Here is a 16,809-nt window from a genome sequence, read left to right as displayed (position 1 = left end):
ATGGAGACCCTTATGCCTGAACATGGTGTTCGCTATGGACAATCCATGACGAGCACAGAAGTCCAGCAACAGAACACAGCTCGAGTTCAGATCGGGGGGGCCGTTCCTCCCAAACACGCCCCTCCAGGTCTCACTGTCATTGCCCACGTGAGCGTTGAAGTCCCCCAGCAGAACAAGGGAGTCCCCAGGAGGAGCACTCTCCAGTACCCCTCTAAGGACTCCAAAAAGGGTGGGTAATCTGAACTGTCGTTCGGCCCGTAAGCACAAACTACAGTCAGGATCCGTCCCCCCACCCATAGGCGGAGGGATGCTACCCTCTCGTTCACTGGGGTAAACCCCAACGTACAGGCGCCGAGATGGGGAGCAACAAGTATTCCCACTCCTGCCCGACGCCTCTCACCTTGGGCAATTCCAGAGTGGAAGTATGTCCAGCCCCTCTCAAGGAGACTGGTTCCAGAACCAGAGCCATGCGTCGAGGTGAGACCGACTATTTCTAGCCGGAACATCTTGACCTCACACACTAGCTCCGGCTCCTTCCCCCCCAGAGAGGTGACATTCCACGTCCCAAGAGCCAGCTTCTGCAACCGAGGATCAGAACGCCAGGGTCCCCTCGCTCTGCCGCCACCCATCACACAATGCACCAGACCCCTTTGGCCCCTCTCACGGGTGGTGGACCCATGGGAGGAGGGACCCATGTTTCCTCTTCAGGCGGAGCCCGGCGGGGCTCCATGGGTAAAAGCCTGGCCACCAGGCACTCGCCATCGTGCCCCCCCTCCAGGCCTGGCTCCCCGGTGACCCGCGTCCGGACGAGGGAACACCAAGTCCAATGTTTTTACTCATCATTGGGGTCTTCGATGCTCAACATCCTCATCCTCACTGAAAACACAGCTGCTGCCTGCAGCTGCAACAACCATGTTAGCTTAGCACAAACGACAATTCAGACAGTCTTGAAATACATATTATTTCTTCTGAAACCAGAATAAATGGGAAAATTTTTAATGTCATTTCAATGGACAATTTAGATTAAAACACCAGAAAAGAAGTGCCAGACCTAAACTCTGAAACAATGGCCTTCAGTCTGTATTCAACAACCTGCCACAAGAGGGCAGTGCTGAGTCCTCATACTATTAAAGAGAACTTCTGCTTCTTTGGTCAACACTTCTTGAGCAGGATGTCACTGAAGGTGAAGCTCAGCACATTTGCAATTGTATTTATAGAGTTTCTGCAGGACACTCTGTAATGTTTCCTTGTCTGTTGGTGGAAGATCTGGACTAAAGTGAAATATTTAGAATAGAAAACTACAAATTAAGTAACATCAGAAAACCAAATGCTTTTCCACGACCTCACAGCCAAAACCCATGCTGGGTTAGCAGAGCTGCTAACGGCTTTTTTATGCTGTGCTAAAAAATTAATATATGACATATTGTAGATGAGGCTAAAGTTAGGATCAGGTTAAAGGTCAGTGTGTGGTGTAAGCTTGACTGATATCATTGTTAGAGGATTATTCTGCTGAAAATAAGATTTTCCATCCTTCTTCCTGTCTCACTAACAGACGCTGCTAAATGAAACACAGAAACTTTTTTTCACTCTCCGTACATTTTTAGAGTTTCTTCTTAAATCTATTTAAACTCCAAACTATTTCACACTGTCTGATCTCATGTCTGTTTATTCACACCTAAGACCTTATATATCTGTGATAGGTGAGATCATTCTCACCATCACTTGTGTTTAGATGAAAAGGGGATTTTATGGTTTGTTTGCCAGAGAGTTCACACGCAACACAAACCAAGTAGTGGATTAAACATTTAAACTATTCATGTGTTACAATAATGCTGTTCACAGTTTATTCAAAGTGAATTTTATGTTATGGTTTCCAAAAAGCAGAAGAAGCTTATCTAATGATTTTATTTTTTATTAACCCTTTTGTAAAAAAAAAAACAGTCATGTGCTTCATTTACCACAACTTGTCATCATTGGAGCGGAAACATCAGAGCAGAAACTCAGTGCAGTGATGTCAGTGTTTAAAATAAACGTTGTCCCGTCATTCTCAGATAAAACGTTGATCCTGTTTCAGACGGCTCCATTTCTCTAGAGACGTTGCAGAGGCAGCATGTTATGAACGGAAGATTATTGGACCAAAGCAGAGCAACACATGGTTCCAGGTTGAGGTCAGGATGGGGAACACCTCACCCAGGGTTCTGGTCTCACTCTGTAAGTAGATCACTTTATCTGGATGAATGATGCAGATTAGAAGAACATCGTCTTTGACATCTTGTCTGCTGTAATATCTACTTTATCTTCCATTGTATTTGTGTAGTGTTAAGGAAAATGATAAATTTTACTACTTAATACAGTTAATCCTACGCATGTGTAAAAAGGGTAGGTTTGATACTCTTGTTTTGAACCGGACAGACAGGGGTAGAATGCAGATCACTAAATGGGGCCTTTTGCGGCCCGGCTAGAACACAGAGCCATAAATTCGCATTTCTGCAGGCAGTTGGGGGGAGACCTGCTGGAGGCCAGCATCTGCGATGGTGTGAAACTAATGCAAAATAGAAGATTGAAACCCCTTAACATTTAATTTCTAAGTATTAATACCATGTTTTTACTGAAGATTGTATTATCTCATTTTAAAACTACTAAATGATGAATGTATTTGAAAACTGTATTATCTGTGACGATATTAGAAACAAATGGAAATTGTTTGAATGAAAATGTTTTCTTTACTATTAGAAAATCGCTCAGGAATTATATTTTATTTTGTCCTGTGAATTTTATGTATTATTTTGGCAGAACTCAATCTTTTGGGGGGCTGACTGTGCAAAAGCAAAAACTGGGGTTTGCAAAGATAACATTTCTTGAAAAATTACCAGATGCAAGTCTCTTCGAGAACGTTAGGAGAGATAATGGAAGAGACGTCAGATTCCGAGGGTGTCTGCGAAATCTTATCTTAAGACTCTCGGCGCCGGGGACATTCGTACCTGGTATCCTCCAAGATTAACTGGTCCGCCCTTGTCTCTCGACAGAAACCAGACGCCTTTGGAACTTCGTTGTAAATTAGGAGACTTCTCAAGTTTCCCTTAGTCCCTACGGGAGTTTCTAATTGGTTAAAGAGCGGAACGCCTTAATTGAATATATTAAATTGGAGAAACACCCACTCAGTATAAAATTTCACGCAAGCGCTAGAAATTCAGAATGCTACCACTGTTTTGCTTTTTGGCATAAAGCTTTCTCCAAAGACGCGTCTTTGCCCCCCCCCTTGTTTTCTTTGTGTTTCTTTTTCTATTTTTCCTGTTACAGGTAATGAATATATATCTCTGTACCTCTGCAGCTTTGTTAATTGATTCATGCGTTGTTTTGTGTGGGATTAAACTCTGTGATCTGTGACGCCAACGCGCAGTGTCGTGGTTTCACTTTCTCCGCCGCAGCCCGCCTGCCAGAGATCCCGGGACTCTAAGGAAGAAGGAGCCAAACTTTTTGTCCAAAGTTAATGTTAATTACTCTTCCTTAATAGTAGCTTTACTTAGTATAACCATTTGTTCTTGATGTGTTTGCTGCAACTTCAAACAGGTTATTTCAGTGACAAATTACTAACACAAACATTTCTGTGCAAACATTTTGAAAAGCTGTTTATTGTAAAATCTGACTTTAGCACAGAATTTATATCCCATACAACTAATGTGGGAGAAATGAAAATTGTCATGTTCTATGTTTTTCTGTGTATTTGTTTAGAGTTTTCTGTGTCTCTGACTCTTCGTGTTGTCCTGTCTTCCCCTTGATTGTTTCCCAGGTGTGTCTCGTTTCTGTGATTATTAAGGAGGAAATTTATTAGGTTAGCTTAAATTTTGAAAAAAGCATGGCTCTCTTTTCCTCCTGTTAGCCCGGATCGCAAGCGGATGCCGTCACGGCTGGAAAAACAGACGGCGAGGCTCGATGACGTCACAGAGATACAGAGTTTAATTCAATAGAAAACACCGTATGAATTTAACAAGAAAACTTCAGAGTACAAAAATACATTCTTTACCTGAGACAAAAGAATTAAAAAGAACAAAGGATCCTTTGGAGACAGCTGTTGCTTAAAAGCATAACAGGACAGTTGTCTGAATTTTATTGTTGCGCATTCCCTTTTTCTAGGGAAGGCGTTTCTCTTTGTTAATATATGCAAATAGGGCGTACCTCTGTTTTGACCAACCAAGAGCGACCTTGGAAAAAAACTTAGACCTTCCCCTGAGTTTTAATGACAAATATCAAGAGTCATTTTAGTTATTAAAGTTATAAGTTATTTTCACAAAACCTATCTTGCTCCTCTGCAGTCAGCTTCTCCAAAGATTTGACCCTTTGCTTTATCACAAACAATAATGAGATAGAAGTCTTTTTTAACCTGTAAAACATAACATTCAAATCATTCTCTTTTGATTCCGATATTGTCATAGTTAGTACATTTTCAAATACATTCGATTTACTAGATTAGTACTTGTAGCTTGGGTAATATACTTTAATCTAACACACTATTGCTATTAATATTAAGAGGTATATCAGAAATTAAACTAAGTGTTTTCCAAGATTCCTAAGTTGTGGTCAACTCCAGATGCAACTTTGAGCTCCTGGGAAACCCCCGACCTCTGACCTGCGAGCCGGGGAAGATATTCTTTATGGCCTCCTAATTTAAAACCTTTCAAGAGCATAGTGTTTTATGGTTGCTCTAAGTTACAACCTTGCCAGAAAAATGTTTATCTGTGAACTCCTGCTTGCATCTGCTTTTGTCCAAAGGAATGTTGGTCTACTTAAACATACATGGCATTAGCTTAACTATATTAAACCATCAAAAATAGCCATGATTCCTTAACACCTCCTGTGTATTTAGTTTCACCTGTGTGTCTGTGTCTTTGTCGGGTCCTTGTCTAATGTGCGTTCAGTCCTTCGTGTGTCCATTCGTAATTCAGTTGCTGCCGGCGTTGAGCCCTGACTTCCGCTCAGTTGTGCTGCCTGTGTTTTTTGGACAAGTTTTGGACTGTGTTGACTTTATTTATCATTAAAACAACGATCAATCATCTTTTCTCTGGGGCATCTTTGTCTGCCTCACCACCTCCACCTCACACCGCACCTCTTGACAAAAATATTATATGACAAAGATGAAAAATGAAACATGATCTTGTTCATTAAAAACTTTTATCAGTTTTTTACCAGTAGAGATGAGTGTGAAGTTTCCGTAGCCGTGCAGAACGTCTGCAGATGTTCTGTCTTCAGTCAGGATGTGAAGTTTATAAAATGAAGTTTTAACTCATCAGAAAAACAACAATAAACTAAAACATTTGATCTTATTCTTATCAGAACAAATAAAAACTCAATATATTTATAATAGTTGCATTTATTTAACAGGTAAAGAGAGTCAAAGCTGAGTGTGAGGATTTATGCTGATGAACTTTCAACCTTTATTTCAGTGTTGAACACACTGCTCTGCTGTGGACAAACTACTGGTAACTTCAGCTTTTAATCTGTATTTTATTTTTTATATACGATAATATTCTGTGTTTATCTTTTAATCTTTAGCTTGATGTGTTTTTGTTATAAATCAAAAGACAAACTTGCTGAATGTTGGTTCTGTTATAGATCCTGTGCTGACTGTTGAACCCAACTGGTCGACTTTTTATGTTGGAGAGTTTGTTACATTTATCTGTGACATAAATGAAGGAAGAGACACTGACTGGTACTACCTGTTAATGAGGAATGGTCAAGAAATTTTTCCCTATCAGTTTGAAAAACGTTTCAGAGTTGATTCTCTGTATACTGATTATAGCAGTGAATTTCATTGCTGTGTTGACTTTAGGTGGCGTTCATCTGACTCAAAGTGCAGTAAAACTGTCACTGTTACTTTCTCAGGTAAGACCTGAATATTTTAAAGAATTACAAAGTTTTATATCAGCCCAATAAAAAGATGCATTTGCTAACTGTATTTTATTTCATAATTTCAAGCAAATTTTTTTGTTGATAATGTCTGAAATATGACACATACATAATAACTGCATTAAATTTTTATGAAGTCAAGTGATTCACAACAAAAGAGCAACAAAACATAGGAAATATTATTTACCTTAATGTGAATATATAGATTTGCTTAATTGTAGAGTTAACCACATTATCTTTTCAGAAATGAGAATGAAATCTTTCATGTTATTTAATGAAACAATTTCAAACAAATTCTTTTTTTTAATTTCTAAGAAGTATCTATAATAAGGAAAGATGACAATAAAATGCATTTACAGCTTTTTCACATATTTACTTTTCTGAAAGAAGCATCACTCTTTACAATAAGCTTTTAATTGCAGTATTTTATATAAAATAAATTATTTGTTATTCTAACAGCAGAAAAACCTGCAGCCAAACTGACAGCAGGTTCAACAACCATACCAGTAGGGGGCAGTGTGAGACTGAGCTGCTCAGTGGAGCCCTCTGCTGGATGGAAGTACAGATGGTTCAGACGGACCTCAGACACTTTTGTTGAATTCAACACAAATAATGAAGAAAACAGAGAAATCACTGTGACACAAGGAGGAATCTATAAGTGTGATGGAAAGAGAGGAAATCCCTCATTCTACAGTCATTCAAGCCATGAGAACAAAATTGAAATAATGTGTAAGTTTTTTCTTTAAGACTGTTAGAAACTGAAACTCTGAAATTAAAAATTCTCGTGTGATTTGAGTTTTCTCTTCTTATCTGATGTAAACAGTTTCCAACAAGGTTTTTGTGACTCAACAACCAAACTGGACTCATATCTTCAGTGGTGAGTCGATCACTCTGACATGTGAGGTCCAGGGAGGAGAAACCACTGAGTGGATGTGTGGATGGAGGAGATCTGGGTCAATAATACACTGGACAGACAGTAAAGACTGGACTTTCATTGTCTCTGAGTCCAGCAGTGGAAACTACATGTGTCAGTGTAGAAGCAGAGATGACTGGTATTCTACAACACAGTGGAGTGAAACCATCAGACTGTCTGTATCAAGTAAGTTGAGACTTGTAAATGAAAATGTGGCTGATTTAGTCCTTAGTTGAGTTGTCAGTATTAATGCTTAACTCCCACACACACATACACACACATACACTGATTCAAACTTTCTATTAGAAAAAGTTTCTATATCAGGTTTACTTTTGTAAAGTTTCACAATAATCAGAGGCTGGTTGTTAATCTGTATGGCTGAAATGATGAATAACTACCAGAATAATTCATATTAATAAAGTTCAACATTGTTGACATTTTAACAGTAATTTTCCGATCTACTCATTTATTTCAGTTAATGAGTCTGTAGCTTGTTCTGCTTGTACAAGTCTTGTATGTTTTTTTTTTAATTATTGAAAATTAACCAATTTTAATTCATGTTAACAGCAGATAAACCTGGAGCCAAACTGACAGCAGGTTCAACAACCATACCAGTAGGGGGCAGTGTGACACTGAGCTGCTCAGTGGAGCCCTCTGCTGGATGGAAGTACAGATGGTTCAGGAGGACCTCAGATTCTTCTTTTGTTGAATTCATCAGAAATAATGAAGAAAACAGAGAAATCACTGTGACACAAGGAGGAATCTATAAGTGTCATGGAAAGAGAGGAAATCCCTCATTCTACAGTCACTCAAGCCTTGAGAAAACCATTGAAATAATGTGTAAGTTTTTTCTTTAAGACTGTTAGAAACTATCCATCCATTTTCTGTTTACCCTTGTCCCTAATGGGGTCGGGAGGGTTGCTGGTGTCTATCTCCAGCTACGTTCCAGCGAGAGGCGGGTTACAACCTTTACTGGTTGCCAGTCTGTTGCAGGGCTGTTGGAAACTTAGTCCATGAAATTAAAAATTCTCCTGTGATTTGAATTTTCTCTTCTTATCTGATGTAAACAGTTTCCAACAAGGTTGTTGTGACTCGACAACCAAACGGTTCTCAGATCTTCAGTGGTGAGTCGATCACTCTTTTATATTCTTCAACACAGTGGAGTGAAACCATAACAGGTGATTTAATTGTTTTTTTCTGAACAGATTGCAGAAAAAAAAATTTCCTCATATGTTGGATTAAATGAAGTTTCTTCCTTGGACAGACCAGAATAAAACTGACTAGTCCTCATATGAGTTATGAATTTTTAACTGCAGAAAAAAATGAGCTGATTTTTTTTGTTCACTTCCTTTAACAAGTTACAATAATAAAACCACAACTGTTATAATTTGTGTTGCTATGTGCACATTGTTCCCAAAGTTGTTATTTATCTAAAGAATAAAACAGAAAACTTCTAGGAGTTAACAAGTTGAGTATTGAACTATTTTAGTCAGATTTATTTTCTTTAAATGTCTTTTTGTTTAGATTAAGCAGCTCATTGTTGTGATCCAAGTTTGTTTGACCTGGTCTGAACTGTGAGGATAGATCAGCCAAACTAAATGCAGCAGGATTCATTTAATAACATCAATATTCACTCATGTTAGTTTCTTATGATATTATGATCTCTGATACAGTTACATCACTACTTCCTCAAAATAACAGTAGATAACTTTTTTCAGCAAAATTAAAGTAAAACATTTTCTAACTGGCCACTGTGATGATGTGGTTTTATTCTCTGTGTGTTAATTTAGTTCCTGTCTCTCTGGCCATGATTGCTCCCAGCTGTCTCTCATGTTCCCTGATTACCTTCCCTGTGTATTTAATCCCATCTGTGTTTCCCTGTCGGGTCCTAGTCTAAAGTCTAAAGTCATGTGTCGTCTACCTTTCCCTCGTTCGAGTCCTTTTTGTATTCCAGTTGCTACCAGTGTTTGAGCTCTTTGCCTTATTGCTCACCTGTGCTGCCTGGACTTTGTATTTTGTGATTTCTTCATTAAAACCATCATCATTTGCTCTACAACCTGGGTCCACCGCGTCGTCCTCACCACTCAATAACCACAGTTTGTAACAGCCACATCAAAATGATCAAAAACGCCTGAAAAGGTTTAACCAAATTAAAGCAGCTGCTGTTCTTGAACCATTTGGAGTAAATGCAAAAGCTTGGTCTTGTCTCAAGCTGTGGTGATGTGAATGGTAGAGATGGGTCCGGCAACACCGATGCGTCGGCGCATGTGTCAAGCTCATAGACCAAAACCCGCGTCGGTGCGCGTATTGTTTTCAGCAAGTCACGTGACCGATACAGTAACTACGGTGGCCGACAGGTGCAAATGCGCAGCAAAAGAGAAAACATGCAAACAAAAAAGAAGACACCCCCGAATGAAATGCAGCAAATAAAAAGAGAGACGCAAACACCCCCGAATGAAATGCAGCAAATAAAAAGAGAGACGCAAACACCCCCGAATGAAATGCAGCAAACAAAAAGTGTTGAAAACGGAAGTGCTCCAGACCACTAGGGGGAGTCAAAGAAAATAGTATTCATTTCTATGGGACCAGATGCAAGATTCAGAGAAAGAAATTTGAAGGAAAGTAAAGGTATCTCTCTGAATCTTGCATCTGGAAAGTGTGATTATTGTGAGAAGTCTGAAACAATAGAGCATGTTATTTTAGAGTGTTGTAAGTATGAAGAAGAGAGAAGATGCATGCTGAGAGAGTGTGTAGGTATTAAAGAAAGGTTTAATTTAATAGAATTTTTGAGGAGAGATTTCGGGAGTAGACATATTCAAATAATTATTCGGTATCTTAAAAAAACAAAGCTATTTCATAGGATATGAGTAGAGCAAGTTGGGTGTGAATGTGTAAAGAATATCAAAGAGGGGTATATAAAGTTATAAGCAAGTTGGATAATATAAGCAGGTGTGTATGTGTGGGGGTATGTTTAATCAGGAGTTAATGGAGGGAAAAGGTAGAAAGTGAAAGTTTATAGACCATCTCGAACCACACTCCATACTGGTAAGTGGCGGTAATGCTACTGTAAGTTTGTTGCCAACCGCCAATAAATACCAAGAAGAAGAAGAAGAAGAATCTTGCATCTGGTCCCATAGAAATGAATACTATTTTCTTTGACTCCCCCTAGTGGTCTGGAGCACTTCCGTTTTCAACACTTTTTGTTTGCTGCATTTCATTCGGGGGTGTTTGCGTCTCTCTTTTTATTTGCTGCATTTCATTCGGGGGTGTTTGCGTCTCTCTTTTTATTTGCTGCATTTCATTCGGGGGTGTTTGCGTCTCTCTTTTTGTTTGCTGCATTTCATTCGGGGGTGTCTTCTTTTTTGTTTGCATGTTTTCTCTTTTGCTGCGCATTTGCACCTGTCGGCCACCGTAAGTAACTGTTTCGAAATGACACTGGTGCGCCAAACTGTGTATATATGGAAGCGAATCTGTCAACGGGATGCACTTGGATGCATTTGCCAAAATAATTCTTGATCTTTTACGGTACAGCGTCAACTATGGAGCCTCAAGCCAAACAAAGGGTTTCGTAGTTTGGGACCATTTTGATCTTACGTCAGAAAATAAGGTGTTTTTTGTCACTTCGTTGTTCATCCGGTTCTTTTCCGTTTCTAATCGTTCTATCTGAATCCAAATTCAGCTGAAATTGACTCTTAGTTTACTTTCATATTTTGTTCTGCAGGTTAAGTTTTGCATATGTTTCTCCTTTGAAATTATACATTTCTTAATTTTATTCTTAAATTGCCCTCCATAAATAAAAATCTTTAGGCAGAAGAAAGGAAAATAAAGACAATCCCGATTTAAATAATTAAAAAAAGACATTTCCAGCAAAACACATCCATAAAGATCTGCGTACAAAATATAAAAGAAAAAATGTAAGTTATGTGAACAATATACAGTGTCACTAAAATCTGTTTTATTTAAATAAATTCACCTCCTCAATGCTGAGGCATTATAGGGCATCAGAATGAAGTCCCAGATACACCTGGATAAATTCAGGTATACAGCCAGTCTACAAATTACTCAGTTGCTTTTTATGAATTATTTCATATAAATGTATTGTTTACTTCATTTTTTTCTACAGCAGGAGACGTTGTATAAAAAAACGGAACAGACTAAATTTCAAAGTATTAGAAAAACTTATTTTTTTTCTAATGAAAATTTGTGGAAAAAAAACACAGTTCACAAGCATCCTCATTCCAAACAAGTTCACTTTCATTTTCATAACTTGGTACATGTTCACATTATTTATTGACTGTATTGAAGAATATCAAATATACTTTGATTTTAACTGAAGATATGACATAATACAATATATAATATACAATAACATAAAATGACTTAAATCTTATTATATAGACCAGGTCATCAAATCAGTCTGTGAACTGCGTTGCCTGTAGGGATTTTTAATGTCCAGCAGGTGTCAGTATTCAGTGACACAGTATTGACGCAGTATTGATACAGTTTTGCTATGGGTCGAAACAATACATGACGCCTCATTTACCCATCACTAGTGAACGCAGCAGACCCAGGATGAGATGATTATGGTGATTTAATGGTGAAAATCCAGAACTTCAAAACACAAAAACAGTCCTAAAACCAGGCGGCACGGCTGAGCGGAAGCCAGGGCTCAACGCCGGTAGCAACTGGCAAACGAAAGGACAAGAAACAAACTGGTAGATAGACATTAGACGAGGACCCGACAAAGACGCAGAGACACAGGTGACAATAAATACATAAGGGGTTATCAGGGAATGAGACACACCTGGGAACAATCAAAGGGAGGACAGGACAACATGGAGACTCAGACACAGATAACTTGAAATAAATATACAGAAAAACACGGAACATGACAGGTCTCTATATTAAGATGTCAAAATATTTATATATACTTTTATTTTAGCAGTTAAAAATCCTTCAACTGTAATTAGTATGCAGCTATTAAGTTTGTGACACAAATAAGAAACTTATTGCTTTGACTAAACATCATGTCGATTTCTATGTAACTACATAGAATACATATTTTTTCTATGTTCTCCAGATATTAAATTTGAAGTTTCATTTGAGAAATATCACATCTGGACAACATCTGGACAACGTCTGATATATAAACTTCAAATGACTGAAACTCCTCAGTGATTCAACATACAGTCATCACTGAGGCTCTAATGAAAGATAATAACCAGAGGAATGTCTTATAATTATAGACATATAAACACAATAAAATAGTAGTTACAGTATTTTGCATTATACAAATAAAAGTCAGAAAAATGACCTGCACCCTATTAAACCCACCAGGTGTGATAGATCTGTCCTCTGAGATGAACAGATGTTTTTTATTATTTCATTACATAGAATCACAATTTAACAATATCAAGTTAAAGCTGCAGTTTGTAATTTTAATAAACACACTAATAAAATGTTTCTGTTTCTGTTGAATAAAATGAGTACTAAATTAAATGTTTTATGATTTATTGTTTTTCCAGTAACTGTATCCAGTCCTGTCATCTCTTCATTTCCTGTGATGTTGATCGTTGGACCAGTTAGTGGAATCGTTCTCATTGTCCTCCTGCTCTTGTTGTGGCGCTGCAGACGGTCCAAAGGTCAGAACATTTTCTTCTCATTTTATTGCTTCTAACCTGAAATAATGTGTTATTGAATCACGTGTATTAAAATATGACTTTTGAAATTCGGTTCAACATTTTACTTCTGTTGTCGATGATCTAAATGGCTTTTTTTATCTTCTCCAGATTTGTGCTGCATCAGGTCAGAATGAAATATCTGTTCTTTCATCTTCGTCATAAACTCTTGATCTTTGTTTCATAGTTAAATTTTATCCACTTTAATATTTTTAGGTCATTTCAGTCTGAAAGCAGCAGCCAGAGGCCGACCACTAATCATGGAGTGAACCAGACTGAAAGTGATTACAGCTTTCTGCTGCATGGTTAGTCACAGAATAAACATCAGTATTAATTTGGACATAACATCACTTTGTTGTAACTTTTTTCTTTATAATAACAGTTTTATAAAATGTATAAAAATATCAAAATGTCTACTTTAAGAGTCATTCCTTCTGACAAACACAAAACAACAAAGTGAAACACCTGAATATTTTGTTTGCTGAGCTTAATTTTTATGTCCTAATTAATCTACAGATATTATGGTTCTGCTGCTCAGTATGACAACATATAATTATATTATTACTATGAGTTTGATTAATAAAAACAATTCAAAGTTGTAACAAACTCACAATTATCCCCATCAGGAATGAAATGATAAACATAATATCTAAGCATCTACAAAATAGATCTTATTATTTTACATAATTGCATTCAGATACAAGCTTTTCTTTGACATTTTTTATATTTACTGTAGGCACCACGTCTGTGTATGAGACAATCCATAACCGTGGAGCCACTGGAAAAGGTAACGTATATGTAATAAAACAACCAAGTTATTAAAGGTGACTGATTACATGTGAATCAGATCAATCCTCAGCTGTCAAATACTCAGAGAGTGATATTAAACTATTTAAAAATATGAGGAGAAACACTAATGTATGTTTTCTATGTATCCATGTTTCACTTTTACCAGAGAGACCTCCTGATCCAGAAGAAGGTTCTGTTTACGTTAATGTGAGACCAGATAATTACAGCTCAGCATGAAGGTCAGATAAACACCTGTTTGATTAGATTGTTACTGATCATTTTTTCTTCAATTAGGAAAATTTGCTGCCACATTCAGCAGTTCTAATAAGATTTCTGTTGTTTATTTGTGATTTCATGATTTTATCTCATCTGTCTGTTTTTCTGTAACAAAACTTTCTTATTCTGCCAATGATAACATGCTGTTTTTTAATTAAACTATAATGTGGCTGCAGTTTCCGTCTTGGACTCTGGTTTAGGATAAATAATATCATCTTTCATTTCAAGTCTTTATTGTCCGGTGGGTTTATTTTACTTTTATAAAGCAGATGTAGCTGGTTGAGAAACAGTTTAAAATAATAATAATAATTAATACAACCCCTATTTTTGAATCAGAATTGGTCTTGTCTTTTGTCTTCGTTTTTTTCTATTTTTTCTTATGTATATAGACGTGTTTGTTGTGTGCATGTATCTTCTTACCAGTGGGGGCGCTCTCATGCCGCTGTGGGTCTGATAGGGATGACGAGTTTCCTGGCTCTGCGCATGCGCGGCTCAGAATAAACAAGCTCTTGCCAGAGTAACATTGTATCAACTTGCTTCCTCTGATCCACAGGTAGGATAAAAGACAACTGTTATAAGGCCATAAAAACAGCTTCTTTAAAATGTTCTGTAAATATATTGAGAGTAGTTTTAAAGTGTTTCGTGTAACTTGTGTTTGTGATTTGGACAAATTTTTACTGGGTTTTGATCTCCGTCTGTAGATTGTTGTTGTTGGAGCCTTTGTGATTTTGGATTTGTTTAAATTACTTCATTAATCACTGTTATAGGCACCATTGCCATATTGGTATTTGGGTAATGTTGGTATAGTATTTTTTTTACTCATAAATTTGTATTTTTATACGACAAACTTAAACTCCTTGATAACTGTGACAGTTATAACTAGACATTAGTATTTAAGAGCATATTTGTATCTGACTAACGTTGGTGTTTATTGTGTTGTAAACTGAATGTTTTGTTCGTTTTGGTTTTGCTAATTTAGGATTAGATTTTCTTCATTTTTTTGCTATTACATTATTTTATTTGTACATTTTGTTTTATTTTATTTCTTTGTGGAAACTAAAGATGTTGTTGATTGAATTTGAATTGTATTGAAATTGTATTTTTTTTAATTTGTTTGTTTTTCTTGAATTGAAAATGTGTGTCAGAATAAACGAGCTCTTGTCAGAGTAACATTGTATCAACTTGCTTCCTCTGTGATCCACAGATATTATTTGCACAGGATTCATGTGTTTGTGCATCACTTGATACTGGCTCAGATTCCACTAGATCTGGTGTCAGTAACACAGAATTATCTAAAGTTTTAAGCAGCACATGTTTCTAGTACACATTTTCTGACATACTATACCAGCAGAAGTATTAGGTTGATTTGTAAAAAAATACTTTCTCTATTAACAGGAAACTGGAGTCCAGCAGCAACAGAAGCTCCAGTTTGTTCTCAGGTTAATAAAAGCTGTGGATAACTCTGTTGGTTTATTCTGCAAGAGTTCGACTCATAACATTCGATTTTTGTTGTTATATGTTGATGATTGGATTTTTGCAGCTTTACAATGCTAAAGGTGTATTAATGTTATATCTCTGCAATAATCAAAAGTGTTATACTTTTATATTTGTGTTCATATGTTAATTAGCTGAAGATACAAAACATCTGAGGTTTGCAACATCAAAGTGAGAAAAAACAAAAGATTAAAATTACAAACTCCATTCTTACTTATGCAACATTTATAGCTTTTACAACTTTGTTGTTATTAACAATAAATATAAGACTGTGATGCAGTTTTGTATATTGGTGCCTGTTTTTATAGAAATGTCCATAAGTATATACATGTACAAATGTATAAACATGAATAAATAATATAGTCTCTACAACACAGTGACGTTATTCAGGTATTCATTAAATAGTAGTTAGTGTTTCCTAATGGTCTTAATGGTTTTACTGCAGCACAAACAAATGAGAAAATGAAAAATTTAACATTAATTGTAAATTAAATGTAATATTTTAATAAATCACATTTTATATTACTACTATATTTTATAGTGCTACACAGGACTGTTGTGGATATTTTGCAATTTCAATATTGTCAAAAGTAATTATAATTAAACACATACATAAATACCCTGTTCTACAATAAACATTATTTATTTAAATGATTCATTCCCAAAAATGCACTCCGTGTTATGTCCGTGACTTGTGTTTACAGCTAGTGGCCAGCAGATGGTGACATTAAGTCATAGTTTTCCAAGTTATCGGTCCAGAAACTGGCCGTCAGTTCAATAATGTGACGCAGGAATAAAACTTGTGTGTCTTCATGATTCTGCTGCTTCACATGAACCTGATCCATCCAGTGTGTTTGGGCTGTGGAGGAAACGGCAACAATGACAACCAGCTCCAATTATCACAGTGTGTTAATTTATTATTATTTGTTCAAGATTTGTTCTGTTTTTATAGATTGTCAAACCTGCAGGCTGCTTTAAGAAATAATAGATAATAAAAACATTAAACAAAGCTAAGGGCTTTAATGAAAGGAGTTTTTGTTTTTTGCTCTTTCTAGGTTTTAAGTATCAGGAGGAAAATAAAATAAACATCAATTCATTTTTTACAATATTGTTATTTTTTGAGAGTTGCAAAATTAACACAGTGGAGTAGCAGTTGGAGATGCAATACCTGATACAAAATCAATTAAAATGCAATTTTCAGTTATTGAAAGTAATATATTAACAATAAATAACAGAAAAGAAAAGATTGCTTTACTTTATGTCCTGATAACAACAGTGAACATTATTTATTTATTCTGTGAATCTTGGTAGGAAAAAAAATCCCACTTTCTTCTGTCAGTGACTTGTGCTTACAGATATTGGCCAGCAGATGGTGCTATTAAGTAGTCATTTCTGTCAGAGTTCCAGGAAAGGGTTGAATGTCCGGTGATCCATCCAGGAAGAAAACTTGTGTGTCTGCAGGATTCTGCTGCTTCACATGAACCTGCTCCATCCAGTGTAGCAGTAGCAGTTGGAGATACAATATCTGATACAAAATCAATTCAAATTAAATTTTCAGTCATGCAAAGTAATATATTAACAATAAATAACAGAAAAGAAAAGTGTGTGTGACTTTATGTCCTGATAACAAAAGTGAACATTATTTATTTAATCTGTGAATCTTGGTAGGAAAAAAAATCCCACCAGACTTCTTCTCTCAGTGACTTGTGCTTACAGATAGTGGCCAGCAGATGGTGCTATTAAGTAGTCATTTGT

General features: G+C 36.5%; 1 protein-coding gene across 1 annotated transcript; it reads left to right on the top strand.

The window, feature by feature from the left end:
- Positions 1-677: 677 nt before the first annotated feature.
- On the top strand, positions 678-14,551 carry LOC111611053 (leukocyte immunoglobulin-like receptor subfamily B member 3A). The gene is made up of 13 exons (XM_023346673.1): positions 678-763; positions 2,075-2,211; positions 5,442-5,477; positions 5,611-5,880; positions 6,364-6,633; positions 6,728-7,003; positions 7,385-7,657; positions 7,888-7,941; positions 12,343-12,459; positions 12,607-12,622; positions 12,712-12,800; positions 13,232-13,282; positions 13,451-14,551. Exons 1-13 carry the CDS (start codon positions 678-680, stop codon positions 13,519-13,521), a joined length of 1,746 nt encoding a protein of 581 aa, XP_023202441.1. The 3' UTR covers positions 13,522-14,551.
- The last annotated feature ends 2,258 nt before the right edge of the window (positions 14,552-16,809 follow it).

Source organism: Xiphophorus maculatus, chromosome 14, assembly GCF_002775205.1.
Source record: "Xiphophorus maculatus strain JP 163 A chromosome 14, X_maculatus-5.0-male, whole genome shotgun sequence".
Taxonomy (NCBI): Eukaryota; Metazoa; Chordata; class Actinopteri; order Cyprinodontiformes; family Poeciliidae; genus Xiphophorus; species Xiphophorus maculatus.
This window is presented reverse-complemented; position numbering and strand designations above follow the sequence as displayed.